At 44.2% G+C, this 15,355-nt stretch overlaps 1 protein-coding gene across 4 annotated transcripts in view; it reads left to right on the top strand.

The window, feature by feature from the left end:
• LOC148030367 (ribonuclease H2 subunit B) overlaps positions 1–15,355 on the top strand; it is a 96,531-nt gene that overhangs the window by 50,848 nt on the left and 30,328 nt on the right. The window contains exon 8 of one of the 4 annotated variants that reach the window (XM_087686687.1): positions 1,348–1,482. The exons of the other annotated variants lie outside the window; for them this stretch is intronic. Within the exon in view, the coding sequence (XP_087542813.1) occupies positions 1,348–1,478 (131 nt within the window). The 3' untranslated portion in view covers positions 1,479–1,482. The remainder of the gene's footprint in view (positions 1–1,347; positions 1,483–15,355) is intronic. 4 annotated transcript variants of the gene reach the window in all.

Consider the following 15,355-nt stretch of genomic DNA (forward strand, 5'->3'; position numbering starts at 1 on the left):
TAAGCATCAAAATGGGTTACAACCGACTTATCTCTTGTCTATATATTATAGATGGGTTATTGATCTTGTAACCATACCTACAAGAATATGAAATATGCGATATTTAGTGCTTGCAAGAGAGGATCTAACCAATCAAGTTGAGGGCAAAGCCTTAACAACCAAATCTACTCAAGCTGTTTGTCGTTTTTTGCTTGAAGAAGTGTTTTGTAGATATGGTTGTGTGGGTAAAGTAACTGCAGATGGAGGAGAGTTGGATGCTGATAAGGCATGTAACTTCTTTCCTCAATTGGATATTAAGTTGGCTTTAATATCAGTCCACAACCCTGAAAGCAATGGGAAAAGTGAGAGAGAGCACCAGTCTATTCTCCAAGCTCTAGCAAAGTCTTGTAGAGGAAAGATTAAAGAATGGCCTAAATTGCTATATATTAGTTGAACTTATGCATAGACAACAACCAATTATGCCATTTGAAGAATCTATTCTCACATGGAGTTTTCTACCTTGGGAGGAATGCATCAGTAGAGAAGAGTTGCTGACTTTGCATATATGGCAGCTAGAAAGAAGACCTGAAGATGTTCAAGCAGCTATTGAGAAGCTAAAGACAGCAAGACTAAAGAACAAAAGAATATTTGATAAGTGACATCGACTTCGGCCAAGAGCAATTCAAGAAAATGACTTGATGCTTGTCTATGATAGCAGCCTAGACAATCAATACAGTGCTTCTAAGAAGTTGGTAAAGCATTGGTTTGGCCCATATGTGGTAAAAGTCGTTCATGACAATGCCAATTCATTGGCTGAATTGGATGGAACAAGCATGAAGATACCCATAGCTAGAAAAGGAATCAAGCTTTTCAAACGAAGAGAAAGTTTAACATATGAACTAGAAGACTTGAATATAATTCAAGAGCATGGAGACATAGAGGGAGAAGAAGAGATAGAAGATGAAGACATTGACATGACAGAAGATACTTGTTTTGACATTGCAAATCCGTAAGACTTTGGCACATGCGAGAGGATGTGCAGGTTAGGAGGGGGTGGATGTCATGCCGCTACGCGCACACCGTGCAAAAAAAAAACCTAGAGTATGGCTTTTTTTTAGATTTAGAGAGCCAATGCCACTTTAGGCATGAGTGTTAGTGTCCATGGTTCAAAATATTAGATTGGACAAGTTTTTAGTCAATTTTTGATATTCTAGATATTATCTCTTGTAAAAATCCATAAAAACTATAGACAACTTTTAGATTAAGATAACATGTAAAAGAAAGCATGTAGCTTTTAGCCAATTTGAGAGGATTTTATGTAAAAAGAGAGATTGACGAAATCGCGCGACGCATGATTGTTGTTTACAGGCAGTGAACAGCACTCCGAAGTGGAAGATGAAGAAGGATTGATCTGGCTGAATTTTGGTCAGATGTCCTGGTATTTAACCCCCCTTTCGGAGCTAATGGAGCATCAGATTGGCGATCTGAGCAGCATATAGGAAGGTATTTTTTTGTACACGTTTTTATCTATTAGAGTTATATTTTTTCATAATACTGAAAGAAACTGACATGCTTCATCTCTGTTAGTATTCTTCTACATCTTCAATCTCTTCGAACCCCTTCTTTTCCGTCTACTCCTCTCCCTAAATCTACCTTCTACCTGCAGTCTCTTATCTTCAAGAACTTGGCTTGAAACCTCCAACCCTTCTCTTATCTCTACCATCTCCGGAGTAAAAGCTCTTGAACTCCTATACATTCTTCTCTTGTCAAACCCTTGTGGTGACCTTCAACCCTACGCGCAGCGACAACATGAGGCTTTTTTTGTCCATGTTTTTAAACTTTAGCATGAGGATATGCCCTCTGTTATCCATTGGGTCTTCCACTTGTCATGCATTTAGAATGGGTATCTCTTTTGCCTCCATTTTTTCCGCTGCCATATCTTCTTGTGGGGTGCCTTTTTCAGCCCATCCTACCATACAAATTCCGAGTGCTCAAGTTTTTGACTTGCTTCTTTTATGGAAGCATTCATCACTTCTACTTTGTTTGCATGTCCTCCTTTGTTTCTTTTTGCAACCTCCATTGATTGAGCATTTTCTTTTTGTGACATGTTTAATTGTTTCCATTTTCTTTCTTGCTCCTTCAACTATGTTTGCCCATGTATCTGTTAGTAGTTTAGACGGCTCATGTGTGAGTTGGGCATTGCTAGGTTATTTAGGCATTTTATTATGGTTATTATGATGCTTATTTGGGGCATCTTATGCTGGTTAACGGGCATTAAATGTTGGTTGACATATTCCTATTTTGGCATTATTTCTTGTTTATATCGCCGACTCCCTTCTCTTTCAATCACATCATAACCTACAAGTTTTGTGGAGAGAGGGAGTTAGTGCTCGTGCAGAGACTCATTGTTGGACGTGTCATTATCGTGTTCAGTATATGGATTCCATTTCTTGAACACATCTCTCAGTTTTCTTTTTTTGCAACGTTCTTTTGTTTTCTTTCTCTTTTGTCTTGTGTTAAGTAGTTTATTTCAGCACTTATCTATGCTTCCATTGTTGCACCACTTCTGACAGTATGGATGTACTTCTTAAGGCATTCTGTCTCTTTTTTCAATTTTGATACAATTGGCAATGTCTTTTGTGTATCAAGTTTTTCCTCCAACATTGTTATGTCTTTCTTGTATGCATCTAGTTGAGAGTCCAATTCAACAAATTTCTTTTCTTCGTTTGTTATATGTATATACTAGTGTAATTTCTCAAAGTTTCGATTTCATTTTCTAAGCTGTATCTAGTTTCACCTTGTTATTTGCCATTTCAACCTGTAACTTTGCCTTTATTTTACTATATTTTCCACTTTTCTACTCACTAATGCATGTGTGCTTTCATCCCTTGGACTTTATTGTGCATTAGTGAATACATTTCTTTAATCCCAGCTCTTATGATAGACCTCATGTCATCCATAACCCCTTGCATGTTGTCTTTAATATTTTTGCGACCTTAGAGCATCTTTTGATGCTTGCAGCTATGAGTGCATCGCATTTGTGTCTCCGATAGAGTTTTGGTGGGGTTTGGAAGAGCTTCTTTTCCATCACGATATCACCTTGTTTTCTTGGTGATGCTAGTTCACCCATGTTTGCAAATGTACAATCCTTTATGACCGATGCATCCATAGATATTGATCACAGTAGTATGCTATGCAATGCTTACTACGTTTTAGCAATCTAGATTAAGCCTAGGTTAAACTTGTAGTGTATAACTATTAAACGTTTTCCTTGAATGGCCAAACCATTTATTGTTGTGTCTTAGTTGCAGATTGAGGTTGTTCCATCAAACCATTGTTTTAGTCATTGGCATGAAAGAGAGAGAGGGGGGGAGAGAGAAGAGAGAGAGGCTTGTCACTGTGGCCCTTTGATTGTGGGTTTTTGCAAAGGGAAAATATCCCACTCCAATGCAGCCACATATGAAAATTTTGTTTCATTTTCTCAGAATATCCCACCCCAATGCAGCCACATGAATATTTTGATCCATTTTTTAAGATATTGGGGTTGTTAGTATAAGTGTATCACTTGGAATGCATTTGTCTTCGACTCTGTTGTTGGTATCTAGGGACATATTGCTAGGTTTCAAGGCTCTTCTATGTTGGTAATTAGACCTCATTTAGCATGTTGATCTTCTCTCTAGGGAGGATTTGGTTGCTTGGCATACGACAATGTCTCTTGTTTCTTTGTCATGACTTTTGTATTCCTTTTGCAATTTGACTTTTATACTCTTATGATTTGATATAATGTAATTGCTCATTGAGTGAGTGAGAGAGAGAGAGAGAGAGAGAGAGAGGTAGGACGATGGCGGGAGCAGGAGATGTCGCCGCCTGTGCGTGCCGTCCCTTGACCTGCGCCCCGTCTGTGCCTGTGCGTGTCGCCCCCTGACCTACACCTGTCGTCACGCCGGTTCGTCACGCGTTCTTGTTGGCCGTCACGTCTGACCAGCCCGCCGTCACGCCCTGCGCCTGTCGCCCGTCTGCATCCGCCCTGCGCCCCTCGTCAGCCGTCCTTTTCAGACCTGCCCCTGTCGTCCCTCGCCGTCTGCCCTGTGCTCCAGACCTGCGCCCGTCGCCCATCCGCGTCAGCCCTGCGCCCGTCTTCTTCAGACCTGCGCCGGTCGTCCCTCGTCGTCAGCCCTGCGCCCGTCGTCAGACCTGCGCCTGTCATCGACCGTCGTCAGTCGTCATCAGACTTGTCCGCTACCAGACACTGCCGTCGGACCTGCTCGCGCTCAGACCTACCCGCCTGAGTGATAGAGAGAGAGAGAGAGAGCGCGCCCTCTGCCTGGACGTTCCGTCGCCCTCTGCCCACTGTCCGCCCTGATCTGCCCGTTTTGCCACCAAGGGGTAGCAGCCAGTCAAACCCAGGTTGCCACACAGAGCGCGCAACAGCGTGAGCCAGCAAAGGGAACGCGCCCTTCTCTGCCTGCGTACATTTTGCCTAAGAAAAAGGGAGAGCGGCCTGCGCATTCCTGCCTCCCGTGAGATCTTCATTCGGCCTCGGACCGGTATACGCAGTGATACAACATGGCTGGTCTGGACCTGGATTTTATAGACCAAACGATGGCAGCGCTTGGTTCGGACTCTGATACTGAGGAACCCGACGATATGGTTCCGTGCAATGAAGAGATGTCCACTGCTCTTGACTTTCAACCTGCAGGCAAACGCACCAAGCACACTTCGGAAGAGACAATGGATCATCAGGATCGTTCCTATGCTCAGGTTGCTTCGGATTCTGCAGACTCTCAGGATGTTGACTGAGAGCATTTGCTAGAGTTTGCCAACACTCTACTTGGCGATTATGTTCAACATAATCAGGAAGTCTTTTCTGACTGTGCATTGGAAGATGTTTTGGAAGCCACTGTCGACCCCAAATCTGTCTTGTGCTCCTTCTCAGTATTCTATGATCGCGCTGTGATACTCTTCTTCACTGGTAGAATCCCCCAGCTTTCCCGTATTCGCCAGTGGCTGCACAGTCTGCTAGAAGGGGAATGTGTTGAAGAGATTTTTGTGGGGCCCCGAGGTTTTTTTGAGGTGCTGTTAAAATCTGAGACGCACCGTGCTGCTCTCCTGTCTAAACTGCCTCTATTTTTTGATCGCCGTTTGGCCCATGTTGTACCATGGCGCCCAATGGCAAATTTTCAGCGCCTGCTGCAACGGGAGTGCCCTGTATGGGTTGAAGTGGAAAATTGCCCGGCTGTTTATTGGCCACTGTTGAAGGACGCCATGGATGTTGTGGGCACTGTTCTGGTCCCTCCAAGTTTAAGGGCCGTAAATCGTAACCGCTTGTGTATGTTATGGGGCACTACTAGGAAAAGGCCTGCATGGTTATGTCTCAATTGCTCTGGCATGCATCCTTTATACTTTCGTTTGAAATGGGGCAATTTTGCGGGACATTGCTTTTCTTGTGGAAAATTAGGGCATTTCATGGCAGAATGCCTAGAGCAGCAACACATTTCAGATGCTGGGCATGTTGCGCTGCCCAGCGAAGATATGGTATGTGATGTCCCGTCGCAGGATGCTATTCACCCACCTAAAGCTCTGGATAAAGGTAAACAACAGGTTTCGGGTTTGGATTCCCGTGGCACAGACTGGGTTGAAGTACGTGCAAAAAAAGGTACCAGGGTGGTTGCTGGCATGGAGAATTCTGTGCCTTCTGCATCACAAGATTCCATGCGTACTTATATGTGCAGGAAAGAAATGTTGCCTTCGGAGCACTCTGCTCCTGCCATGGTTTCTTCTGCCTCTCGTCCTCAGCCCACTCGGAGAGTGTATTCGGATCGTCCAAAGGGTCCCCCTGCTAAGCTGGCTTTTGATACCAGAGGCAACGTCATTACCCCGTGGGATCGTCGTTATCCCCGTTCCACCCCCAAGCCAGCAGATATGCCGTCTACCTCCAAATCTGGTCCGCAGAACTCTTTTGCCGTGTTGGCTGATTTCTTGGATGAGGGAGTCTTGGACATTCTCGCCGAAAAGGTCAAATCGAGGCAAGCTGTGCCTCGTACCTGATTTTCTTTTAAAAACACATGAAAATAGTCACATGGAATGTGCGACGAATCTGTTCTCGCCATAAGCAACATGCCTTGTGGACTGTATTGCATGAGAATCAGTGGGATGTCTTGTGTGCTGTTGAACACAAGAGTCACGGTGAAGCCAGAAAAGTTGTGGATTGCCATGGCTTTCGTCTGTTCTATGCAGGGACACAGGCCATGCGTTATTCGGGTGTGCTCATGATTGTGCATGAAAAATATCAGCCTCTTCTTATTAAAAATGATGTGCATGGCCGCTTTGTGGTTCAACGGAGAGATCTTATGGTTACTTGGCCTCTATGCTCCGAATGATCCTTTATCTCGCCGGGAGCTTTGGCATACTTTGCAGACTTTCTTGTCACTTGGCAGACGGGGCCTCTTCATGGGGGATTTCAATATGTGTGTTGATTCTTCGCAGTCCACATCGGAGCATTCGGTAATGGACGCGCCAGAAAGCCGCAGGTGGCAGGAGTTAGCTCTTGCTGTTCTTAAGCAAGATCTCTGGTCTTGGCTGTACCCGTCTTCTACAGGGTTTACTTTCCATTCCGCTCAGTATGCAACAACATGGTTGTGGCTGGACCACATATACATCATGCAGAATGATGATTTCCTCCCTGAGATGCTTGAAATGAAAGTGTTGCAGCAATATGCCTTGTCGGACCATTTTCCTCTGCAGCTTGAGATGCTCGCACAACCCATTGCACCTTTTAAGCAATTTCTGGAGAGGCTCCCTTTGCGTTTTAACTCGTCTTATTTGAAGCATACAATCTTTCGGGGTTATATGCAGCAATTGATTGATAGATTCTTAATGGACTTCTCCTCTCAGGGCACTGCTTCGTTTGAACGATTGCTCTCTAATGTGCAGCGGGTTGCTCGGCAGTATGGAATCCATCATGCCTCTCTTTGTCGACAGCGTCGGCAAGCAGCAGAGGACTTGCTGGCTTTGGTCCGTTCTCTGCTGGTGGACACTCCAGATGATGCATTTCTACTAGCACTGGCAATGCGTGTGGCTCATCTTATTCAAGAGTTTCAGTTGAAATCGTATCAGCAGGCCAATTGCAGCATCTGACGGAGACTTTGCAAGATAATGCGTGTTAGACTCATAAGTTCTTTTGAGCCCTGGATGCAGAAGGCCACCTGGTCCTTGATCCGCAGTCTATTGTGCACATGTGTAGGAATTATTTCATCGACCTTCTTGGTTCCACTTCTCCACCCTCAGCCAAACTACTCAGGCCCGTTCAGTTTTTTATGACCTGGTCCGCAATCAGGTTCTGCAGGACATGCAAGCTACTATGGAGTCAGATATTTGTGAGGCGGAGGTTATGGATGTTTTGTTACACTTGCCCAAGGACAAAAGTCTTGACTGGGATGGTCTCACCAATGAGTTCTTTGAGGTCTTTGCTACCCAACTGGCGAAACCATTGACGGCTTTGTTTCAGCAGGTGTGGGAAACGGGGATTATGGCTTCCTCATGGAAAGAAGGACTGATTAAACTGCTTCCAAAGGTTCCTTCGCCATCTATGTTGAAACATTGGCGCCCAATTTCTTTAATGGGTTCTATGTACAAAATCTTTTCCAAAGTAATGGCGAATTGGCTCCACAAGCATCTCCCTGCCATTGTGCATCCTCTTCAATATGGTTTCATTAAGGGCCGAAACATTCTGCACAATGTATTAAATGCGCAACTGGCGATTGATTATGCAAGGCATTCTAATCAGGAGGTCGTACTGATTCAATTGGACCTGGAAAAGGCTTTCGACTATCTGGACTGGTCTTGTGTTGCAGAGCTTATGTCTGCTATGGGCTTTGGTGATCGGATGTCTCGACTGATCTACATCATCAGTGCAGCGGCGTCTTCGCGAGTCATGTTGAATGGAGGCGTTACCGAGCCATTTGTCCTTGCCCGCTCTGTCAGACAGGGGTGCCCTTTGAGCCCTCTCTTCTTTGCCCTTGCGACTCATCCAGTTCTTTCGATGTTATCTCATATGGCAGCTTCCACTCAGTTGGCTGGATTGTCGCTTCCTTCTGGACAGCATTTCATTAGTCAATCCTTGACTGATGACAGCTTTATGATTCTGCGTGCGGACAAGGATAACCTTCGCAAAGCATTGGATGTTTGGGCTCTCTTTGGTTAGGCTTCCGATCTTCGCATCAATGCGTTGAAATCAGCCATTCTCAGCTGCACGGAGTCAAATTTGCAGTCATTGAACTGGTACGGTATCGTTGTGCCTCGTGGCTTCATTGTCAGGCATCTTGGCTACCCCTTGGGTGTTGATGTTCCCCCAAAGTAGCTTCTACAGTGGATTTCTCAGAAACTGGCGGCTAAGTTTCTGTATTGGAAGTCTCAGGCTTGGCCATTCCATGTTCGCCTCAAAGTAGCCCAGACAATTATGTTGCCGATGCTCACATATTTCTTGCCCTTGCTGCCCTGGACTACTACTACTCTGAATGCTCTGACTCAGTCTATTCGTTTTATGTCATGGAAGAAGGATTCCCTTGCATGCAGGCATTTCTTGGATTTCTTGGTCGCATGCATGTACCCCCAAACGCATGGGTGGAGGAGCTATTTTGGATGCCCAAACTCACATGCTAGCCCTCCGTTGGTTTATTTTCCGCGCCATGTGCTCAGATCATCATCCGTGGGTCGTTATAGCCCATTATTTCCTTGAGGAGCATGGGCTTCGGCATGGCAATACCCAAATCCAGAGTTCTTGGTGGCATGTTCTTAATGCCGATTCTTGGTTCTCTAGTTCCTCTTCATCACTGCTTGCCCAGTTGGTATGTTCCTGGAAACTGGTCCTCCGGAAGGCTCAGTGGCATCCGGCGGAGGATCGCTTAGCTGCTAATTCTTTTCAACTGGAATTGCTGGCAGTCTCGCGGTTACTTTCATGGGAAGGTAAACAAGAGCTTCGACCACAATTCAACCGTATGGCACGTTTGGGCTTAACTTCAGTGACGGATGCCATCCTTGCCAGTCGCAATGTATTAATATCGTTTCGTACAGCCAGGAGGATTTTTAGGATCCCTCGTGGATACAGGCATTTATGGGAACAACTTTTGAGGGTGCTCCAGAGTAGACAACCCTTTCCTGCCCTTGCTTCAGATCGTCCTTGGCAGGATTGGGACTTTGAAGGCCGGCTGAGTTTAGGCAAAGCTTCCGCTAACCAGGTCTATCATCTTCTGATTAAAGATCATCAATGGTTGGTTACTAAAGCTAATGCTCTATGGGGATTGCGTAAATCCCGGTCATGGTGGAGGGCAACTGTGATGGAAGGGTGGTTGAACAAGACACCCTTCAAATATAAGGTCTTTCTTTGGAGGGTGATGACTGGGGGTCTTCTGCTTGCTTCAGCTCTTTCCAAGCGACGAATATCCAACGGCAACTGTTTCTTTTGCATCACTAGTGTCGAATCTGCTCGTCACCGATTTATTTCTTGCCCTATCGCTAAGAAAATATGGTCATTCTTGTCAGCTGTTTGGAGAGCGGTGGTTGGCTTCTCGCTAAGGCCCTTTGATTGGGTCTTTGTGCAGCCCAAATACCCAACATCAGCACAGCCACATATGAAGCTCGTGTTTCACTTTCTTCGATATTGGGGCTGTTGGCATAATTGGACCATTCGGAATGCTTTTCTTTTTGATTTAGCCTGTAATGTTCAGCGGCATATTGCTAGGCTTAAGGGTCTCTTGTATTGGCAGATAGATCTTCTTCAGCATTCTGACTTACTCTCCCGGGAGGACTTGCGTCCCTGGCATATGGCAATTTCCTCTACGTCTTTGCCATGACTTTGTAACTCTTAGTACTGGAACCTTTTCACATGATGGCTTAGTGTCATCATGTATCTTGTAATCAAGTAAACTTGTACTTTTTTCGTAATTAATACAGTTACCTTTTACAAAAGAGAGAGAGAGAGAGAGAGAGAGAGAGAGAGAGAGAGAGAGAGAGAGAGCAGAACTGTTTTAGGGTTTCGTTTTTATCTGTGCTGCTGTTTTAGGGTTTCGAATTCCTGTACAGACCTGTTTTTAGGGTTTCGAAATCAGCTGCAGAACTGTTCTAGTGTTTAGTTTTTATCTCTGTGTGACAGAAGCTGTGCTGACTCTGTTGAGAGAGAGAGAGAGAGAGAGAGAGAGAGAGAGAGAGAGAGAGAGATCTTCAGCGAGGCAGTACTAGAATTCTGTGGGTATAGACAGACTGTGGCAACAGGTTTGTCATTGTGAACGTGACTGCAGACTGAAGACACCTGTGACACAGGATGACACCAGACTATTGATCTGTACCTATTTGTAAATACGCAGAGAGAGAGAGAGAGCCCCTTGCAAATAGCTTCAGATCTCTTGTTAAAGTGGTGATACAACATGGTTGGTCTGGACATGGTCTTTATTGACCAAACGGTGGCAGCCCTTGGTCCGTATTGTGAAACAGAGGAACCAGAGGATATGGTTCCTTGCACAGAGGAGATGCCACTTGGTCCTGACTTCCAGCCTGCGGGCAAACGCACCAAGCATACTTCGGAAGATACAATGGATCATTAGGAACATTCTTATGCTCAGGTTGCTTCTGATTCTGTGGATTCTCAGGATGTTGACTAGGAGCATTTGTTGGAGTTTGCCAACACTCTGCTTGGTGATTATGTTCAACATAATCATGAAGTGTTTTTTGACTCTGAAACTGAAGATGCTCTGGAAGTCACTGTGGATCCTAAAAACGTTTTGCGCTCATTCGCAGTGTTTTATGAACGTGCTGTTATACTCTTCTTCACTGGTAGGATCCCATTGCTTTCCTATATTTGCCAGTGTCTGCAAAGTCTACTACAAGGAGAGCGTGTTGAAGAGATTTTTGTTGAGCCCCGAGGCTTTTATGAGGTGCTGTTGAAATCCGAGAAGCATCGTGTCGATTTGTTGACTAAACTACCATTGTTCTTTGATCGCCGTTTGGTCCAGGTTGTGCCATGGCGCCCAATGGCAGATTTTCAGCACTTGCGTGGAAAACTGTCCGACTGTCTATTGGCCATTGTCAAAGGATGCCATGGCCGTTGTGGGCACTGTTTTGGTTCCCCCGAGCCTAAGGGCCACGAATCGTAACCGTTTGTGTATGTCATGGGACACTGCTCAGAAAAAGCCTGCTTGGTTACGTCTTAACTGCGTTGGCATGCATCCTTTGCACTTTCGTTTGAAATGAGGTAACTTTGTAGGGCATTGTTTTTCGTGTGGAAAATTGGGGCATTTTATGGCCGAATGCCCAGCGAAGCAACCGACTTCAGATGCTGAGCATGTTTTGCCTCCCATGGAAGATGTGTGCTTGATGCTCTGCCGCAGGATGCGTGTAAACGCCCTGAACAACGTAGTATGCTTAACAATTATGATATTTGCTTGTTTTCGAGATTTAATATAAAAGAGAATGAACACTTAAAGCTGAAAATGAAAATTACTCACAAAATTACAGCCATGAAAATGTAAAAGTAATGGAGACAAGATTGAGGGTTGAAGATGGGCAACCCCCCCCGAAGGAATGTATTTCTGCTCAACCCAAGTCCCTTAGGGAAGAGCTCAGTTACAATCAACCTGAGAGTGAGAAGAAGTAATTCTCACTCTCACAAGATCATGCAAAGATGTACAAACACACATGCATTATCTATTATGCAATGATAAGAACTAATTTCTTTACAGTATGAGAGAAGAAAAACGGGAATTCAGCCTTTCTCCATCGTTGATCAGCAGTACATGGATAGAGCTTGCTTCTTGTAGCTAAAATGGAAGAAAGAGCTCAAGAAGGAGGTGCTGTAATGAATTTACAGGCTTGCTGTCTTGTAAAACAACAGTGATAGAAGAGGGAATATGGAGGAATTTGATAATGGAGAAGTGGGGAATGATGATGGGGATGGATGGGGCCAGTTTCTGGCTGTCTGTGGGTGCTGTACATGAGTTTACAGCAAAGAAAAATGATGATGAATGAAGAAAAACGAGCTCTTATTTATAGGAGAGGGGAGAGCTAGTACAAAAGGGGAAAGTGGAGTAGCACAAGACAAGTGTCCAGCCACATGTCATGAGATGTGACAAGTGGTGGGACACTTGGAAACTTGTGTGACAAGTGTCTTGACACTTGTCTCTTCTCTATGGCCTTCCTTTTTGGGTTGAATACTGTCAAGAATAGAAACAACCAAATTTAATAAGCACAGTCAGAGTACAGAACTTACTATTTTTAGAATGACATCCCTATTTTTTAGGACTAGCATTTTTAGGCTAATTCGAGGCTCCTAAAATTTAGGGACCTCCTAAAATTTAGGGACCCCCCTCAATATGGGTATCATATGAAAGCTTTTTCCGTGTACATCGCAAAAATGGTATCCGAATCTTCATGTGACTTTCCTATGCAAAGAAATGTGCATTTCAAGCTTTCAGCCCACACATGCACATTATACAAGCATTTCATGATCATGCCATCTTGTTGATTGTAACTGTCTGTTCTGGTGGATCTAGCCCACACTTCAAGGCATCAATCCTTTCTGTGTGCGAGTCTAACCCTGATATGCGTGAGTTCTAGTCACAGGCGCCCAATCGGGTCATATAGGTGGAAGTGTGAACTATCTTTTCTCTAACCCACCGCGTGGGTCCACCATAACCTGTGACCACTCATCAGTGGCCAGCTCCAATGCACTTTTCTTTACATCTAATTAGTGCAAAGGAAATAAATTTAATAAATCATTATATAGACAAATTAATGAAAAAGGATACAAATTCTGTTTCGATAGAGTTGTGACAATGCGACCCAGCCACCTAAAGTTTTGGATAAAGGCAAACAACATATTTTCGGATTGGATTTCCGTGACAATGACTGGGTAGATGTACGTGTCAAAAAAGGTAAAAGGTTTGATGTTCGCATGGCGGATACTGTGCCTAATGCTTCACAAGATTCCATGCGTACTTATATGCGCAGGAAAGACATGTTGTCTTCAGAGCACACTACTCATGCTATGGTTTCTTTTGCTCCTCGCAATCAGCCCACTAGGAAAGTATATACGGATGGTTCGAAGGGCCCACCTGCTAAGTTGGCTTTTGATGCTAGAGGTAAGGTGATTACCCCATGGGATCGTCGTTATCCCCGTTCCATCCCCAAGACAGTGGATATACCGTCTACCTCTAAATCTGATCGTTAGAACTCTTTTGCCGTGTTAGCTGATTTTTTGGATGAGGGAGTCCTTGACATTCTAGCAGAAAAGGTTAAATCGAGGCAAGCTCGTTCTTGATTTCTTTTTTGAATACACATGAAGATAGCCACGTGGAATGTGCGAGGCATTTGTTCTCGCAATAAGAAACATGCCATGTGGAGTTTATTGCATGAGAATCAGTGGGATGTCTTGTGTGCTCTTGAGCACAAGAGTCACGGTGAAGCAAGAAAAGTTATGGATTGCCATGGGTTTCGCTTCTTTTATGCAGGGACATATGCCATGCATTATTGTGGTGTGCTTATGATTGTACATGAGAAATATCAGCCTGTTCTTATTAAAATTGATGTACATGGTCGTTTTGTGGTGATTGAAGTTTTATTTGAAGGAGAGATCTTATGGTTACTTGGGCTCTATGCTCCAAATGACCCTTTATCCCGTTGAGATCTTTGGAATACTTTGCAGATCTCCTTGTCACTTGGCAGACGGGGTTTTTTGATGGGGGATTTTAATATGTGTGTTGATCCTTCACAGTCCACATCAGAGCATTCGGTGATGGGCGCACTGGAAAGCCGTGCGCGGAATGCGTTTGCTCTTGCCGTACTCAAGCAAGATCTCTGGTCATGGCTACATCCTTCTTCTACAGGGTTTACTTTTCATTCTGCACAGTATACAACTACATGGTCGCGGTTGGACCGCATGTACATCATGCAGGATGATGTTTTTCTTTCTGAGATGCTGGAAATGAAAGTGTTGCAGCAATATGCCTTGTCGGACCATTTTCCTCTACAGCTTGAGATGCTTGTACAACCCATTGCACCTTTTAAGCAATTTCTGGATAGACTCCCTTTGCGTTTCAACTCGTCTTATTTGAAGCATTCAATATTTCAGGGTTATATGCAGCAATTGATTGATAGATTTTTATTGGACTTCTCCTTTGAGGGCAATGCTTCTTTTGAACGATTGCTCTCTAATGTGCAGCGGGTTGTTCAGCAGTATGGGATCCATCATGCCTCTCTTTGTCGGCGGTGTTGACAAGCAGCGGAGGAATTACTGGCTTTGGTTCGTTCTCTACTGGTGGAGACTCCAGATGATGTATTTTTGCTGCCATTGGCTATGCGTTTGACTGATCTTATTAAAGAGTTTCAGTTGAAATCTTATGAGCAGGCCAAATTGCAAAATTTGACTGAGAATTTGCAAGATAGTACTTGTCAGACTCATAAGTTCTTTCGAGCTCTCCATGCATCTCTTGCTCGGGAGAATATGACTAGACTCCAGGATGCAGAAGGTCAAATGGTCATTGATCCTCAGACTATTGTGAATATGTGTAGGAATTATTTTTTAGACCTTGGTTCTACTCCTTCACCTTCTGACCAAATTACTCATGCCCGCTCAGTTTTCTATGATTTGGTCCGCAATCAGGTTCCACATGACATGCAAACTACTTTGGAGATAGATATTTGTGAGGCGGAGGTTATGGATGTTTTGTTACACTTGCCCAAGGATAAAAGTCCTGGTTGGGATGGTCTCACCAATGAATTCTTTGAGGTTTTTGCTACTCGACTGGTGAAACCATTGATAGCTATATTTTAGCAGGTTTGGGAAACAGGGTTCATGCCTTCCTCACGGAAAGAAGGACTTATCAAACTGCTTCCAAAAGTTCCTTTGCCGTCTATGTTGAAACATTGGCGACCAATTTCTTTGATGGGTTCTATGTATAAAATCTTTTCCAAAGTGATGGCGAATCGGCTCCATAAGCATCTTCTTGCCATTGTGCATCCTCTTCAATATGGTTTCATTAAGGGCCGCAACATTCTGCATAATGTCTTAAATGTGCAAATGGCTATTGACTATGCAAGGCACTCTAATCAGGAGGTGGTATTGATTCAATTGGACTTGGCAAAGGTTTTTGATTATTTAGACTGGTTTTTCATTGCAAAACTTATGTCTACTATGGGCTTTGGTACTCGGATGTCTCGTTTGATCTACACTATTAGTGCTACGGCTTCTTCCCGAGTTATGCTGAATGGTGGTGTTACCGATCCATTTGTCCTTGCACGCTCTGTGAGACAGGGTTGCCCTTTGAGTCCTCTCTTTTTTGCCCTTGTGACTCATCCGGTTCTTTCGATGTTATCTCATATGGCAGCT

This window comes from Lygodium microphyllum, chromosome 10 (genome assembly GCF_053477565.2).
Source record: "Lygodium microphyllum isolate KBCC chromosome 10, Lygodium_microphyllum_v1.1.10, whole genome shotgun sequence".
Classification (NCBI taxonomy): domain Eukaryota; kingdom Viridiplantae; phylum Streptophyta; class Polypodiopsida; order Schizaeales; family Lygodiaceae; genus Lygodium; species Lygodium microphyllum.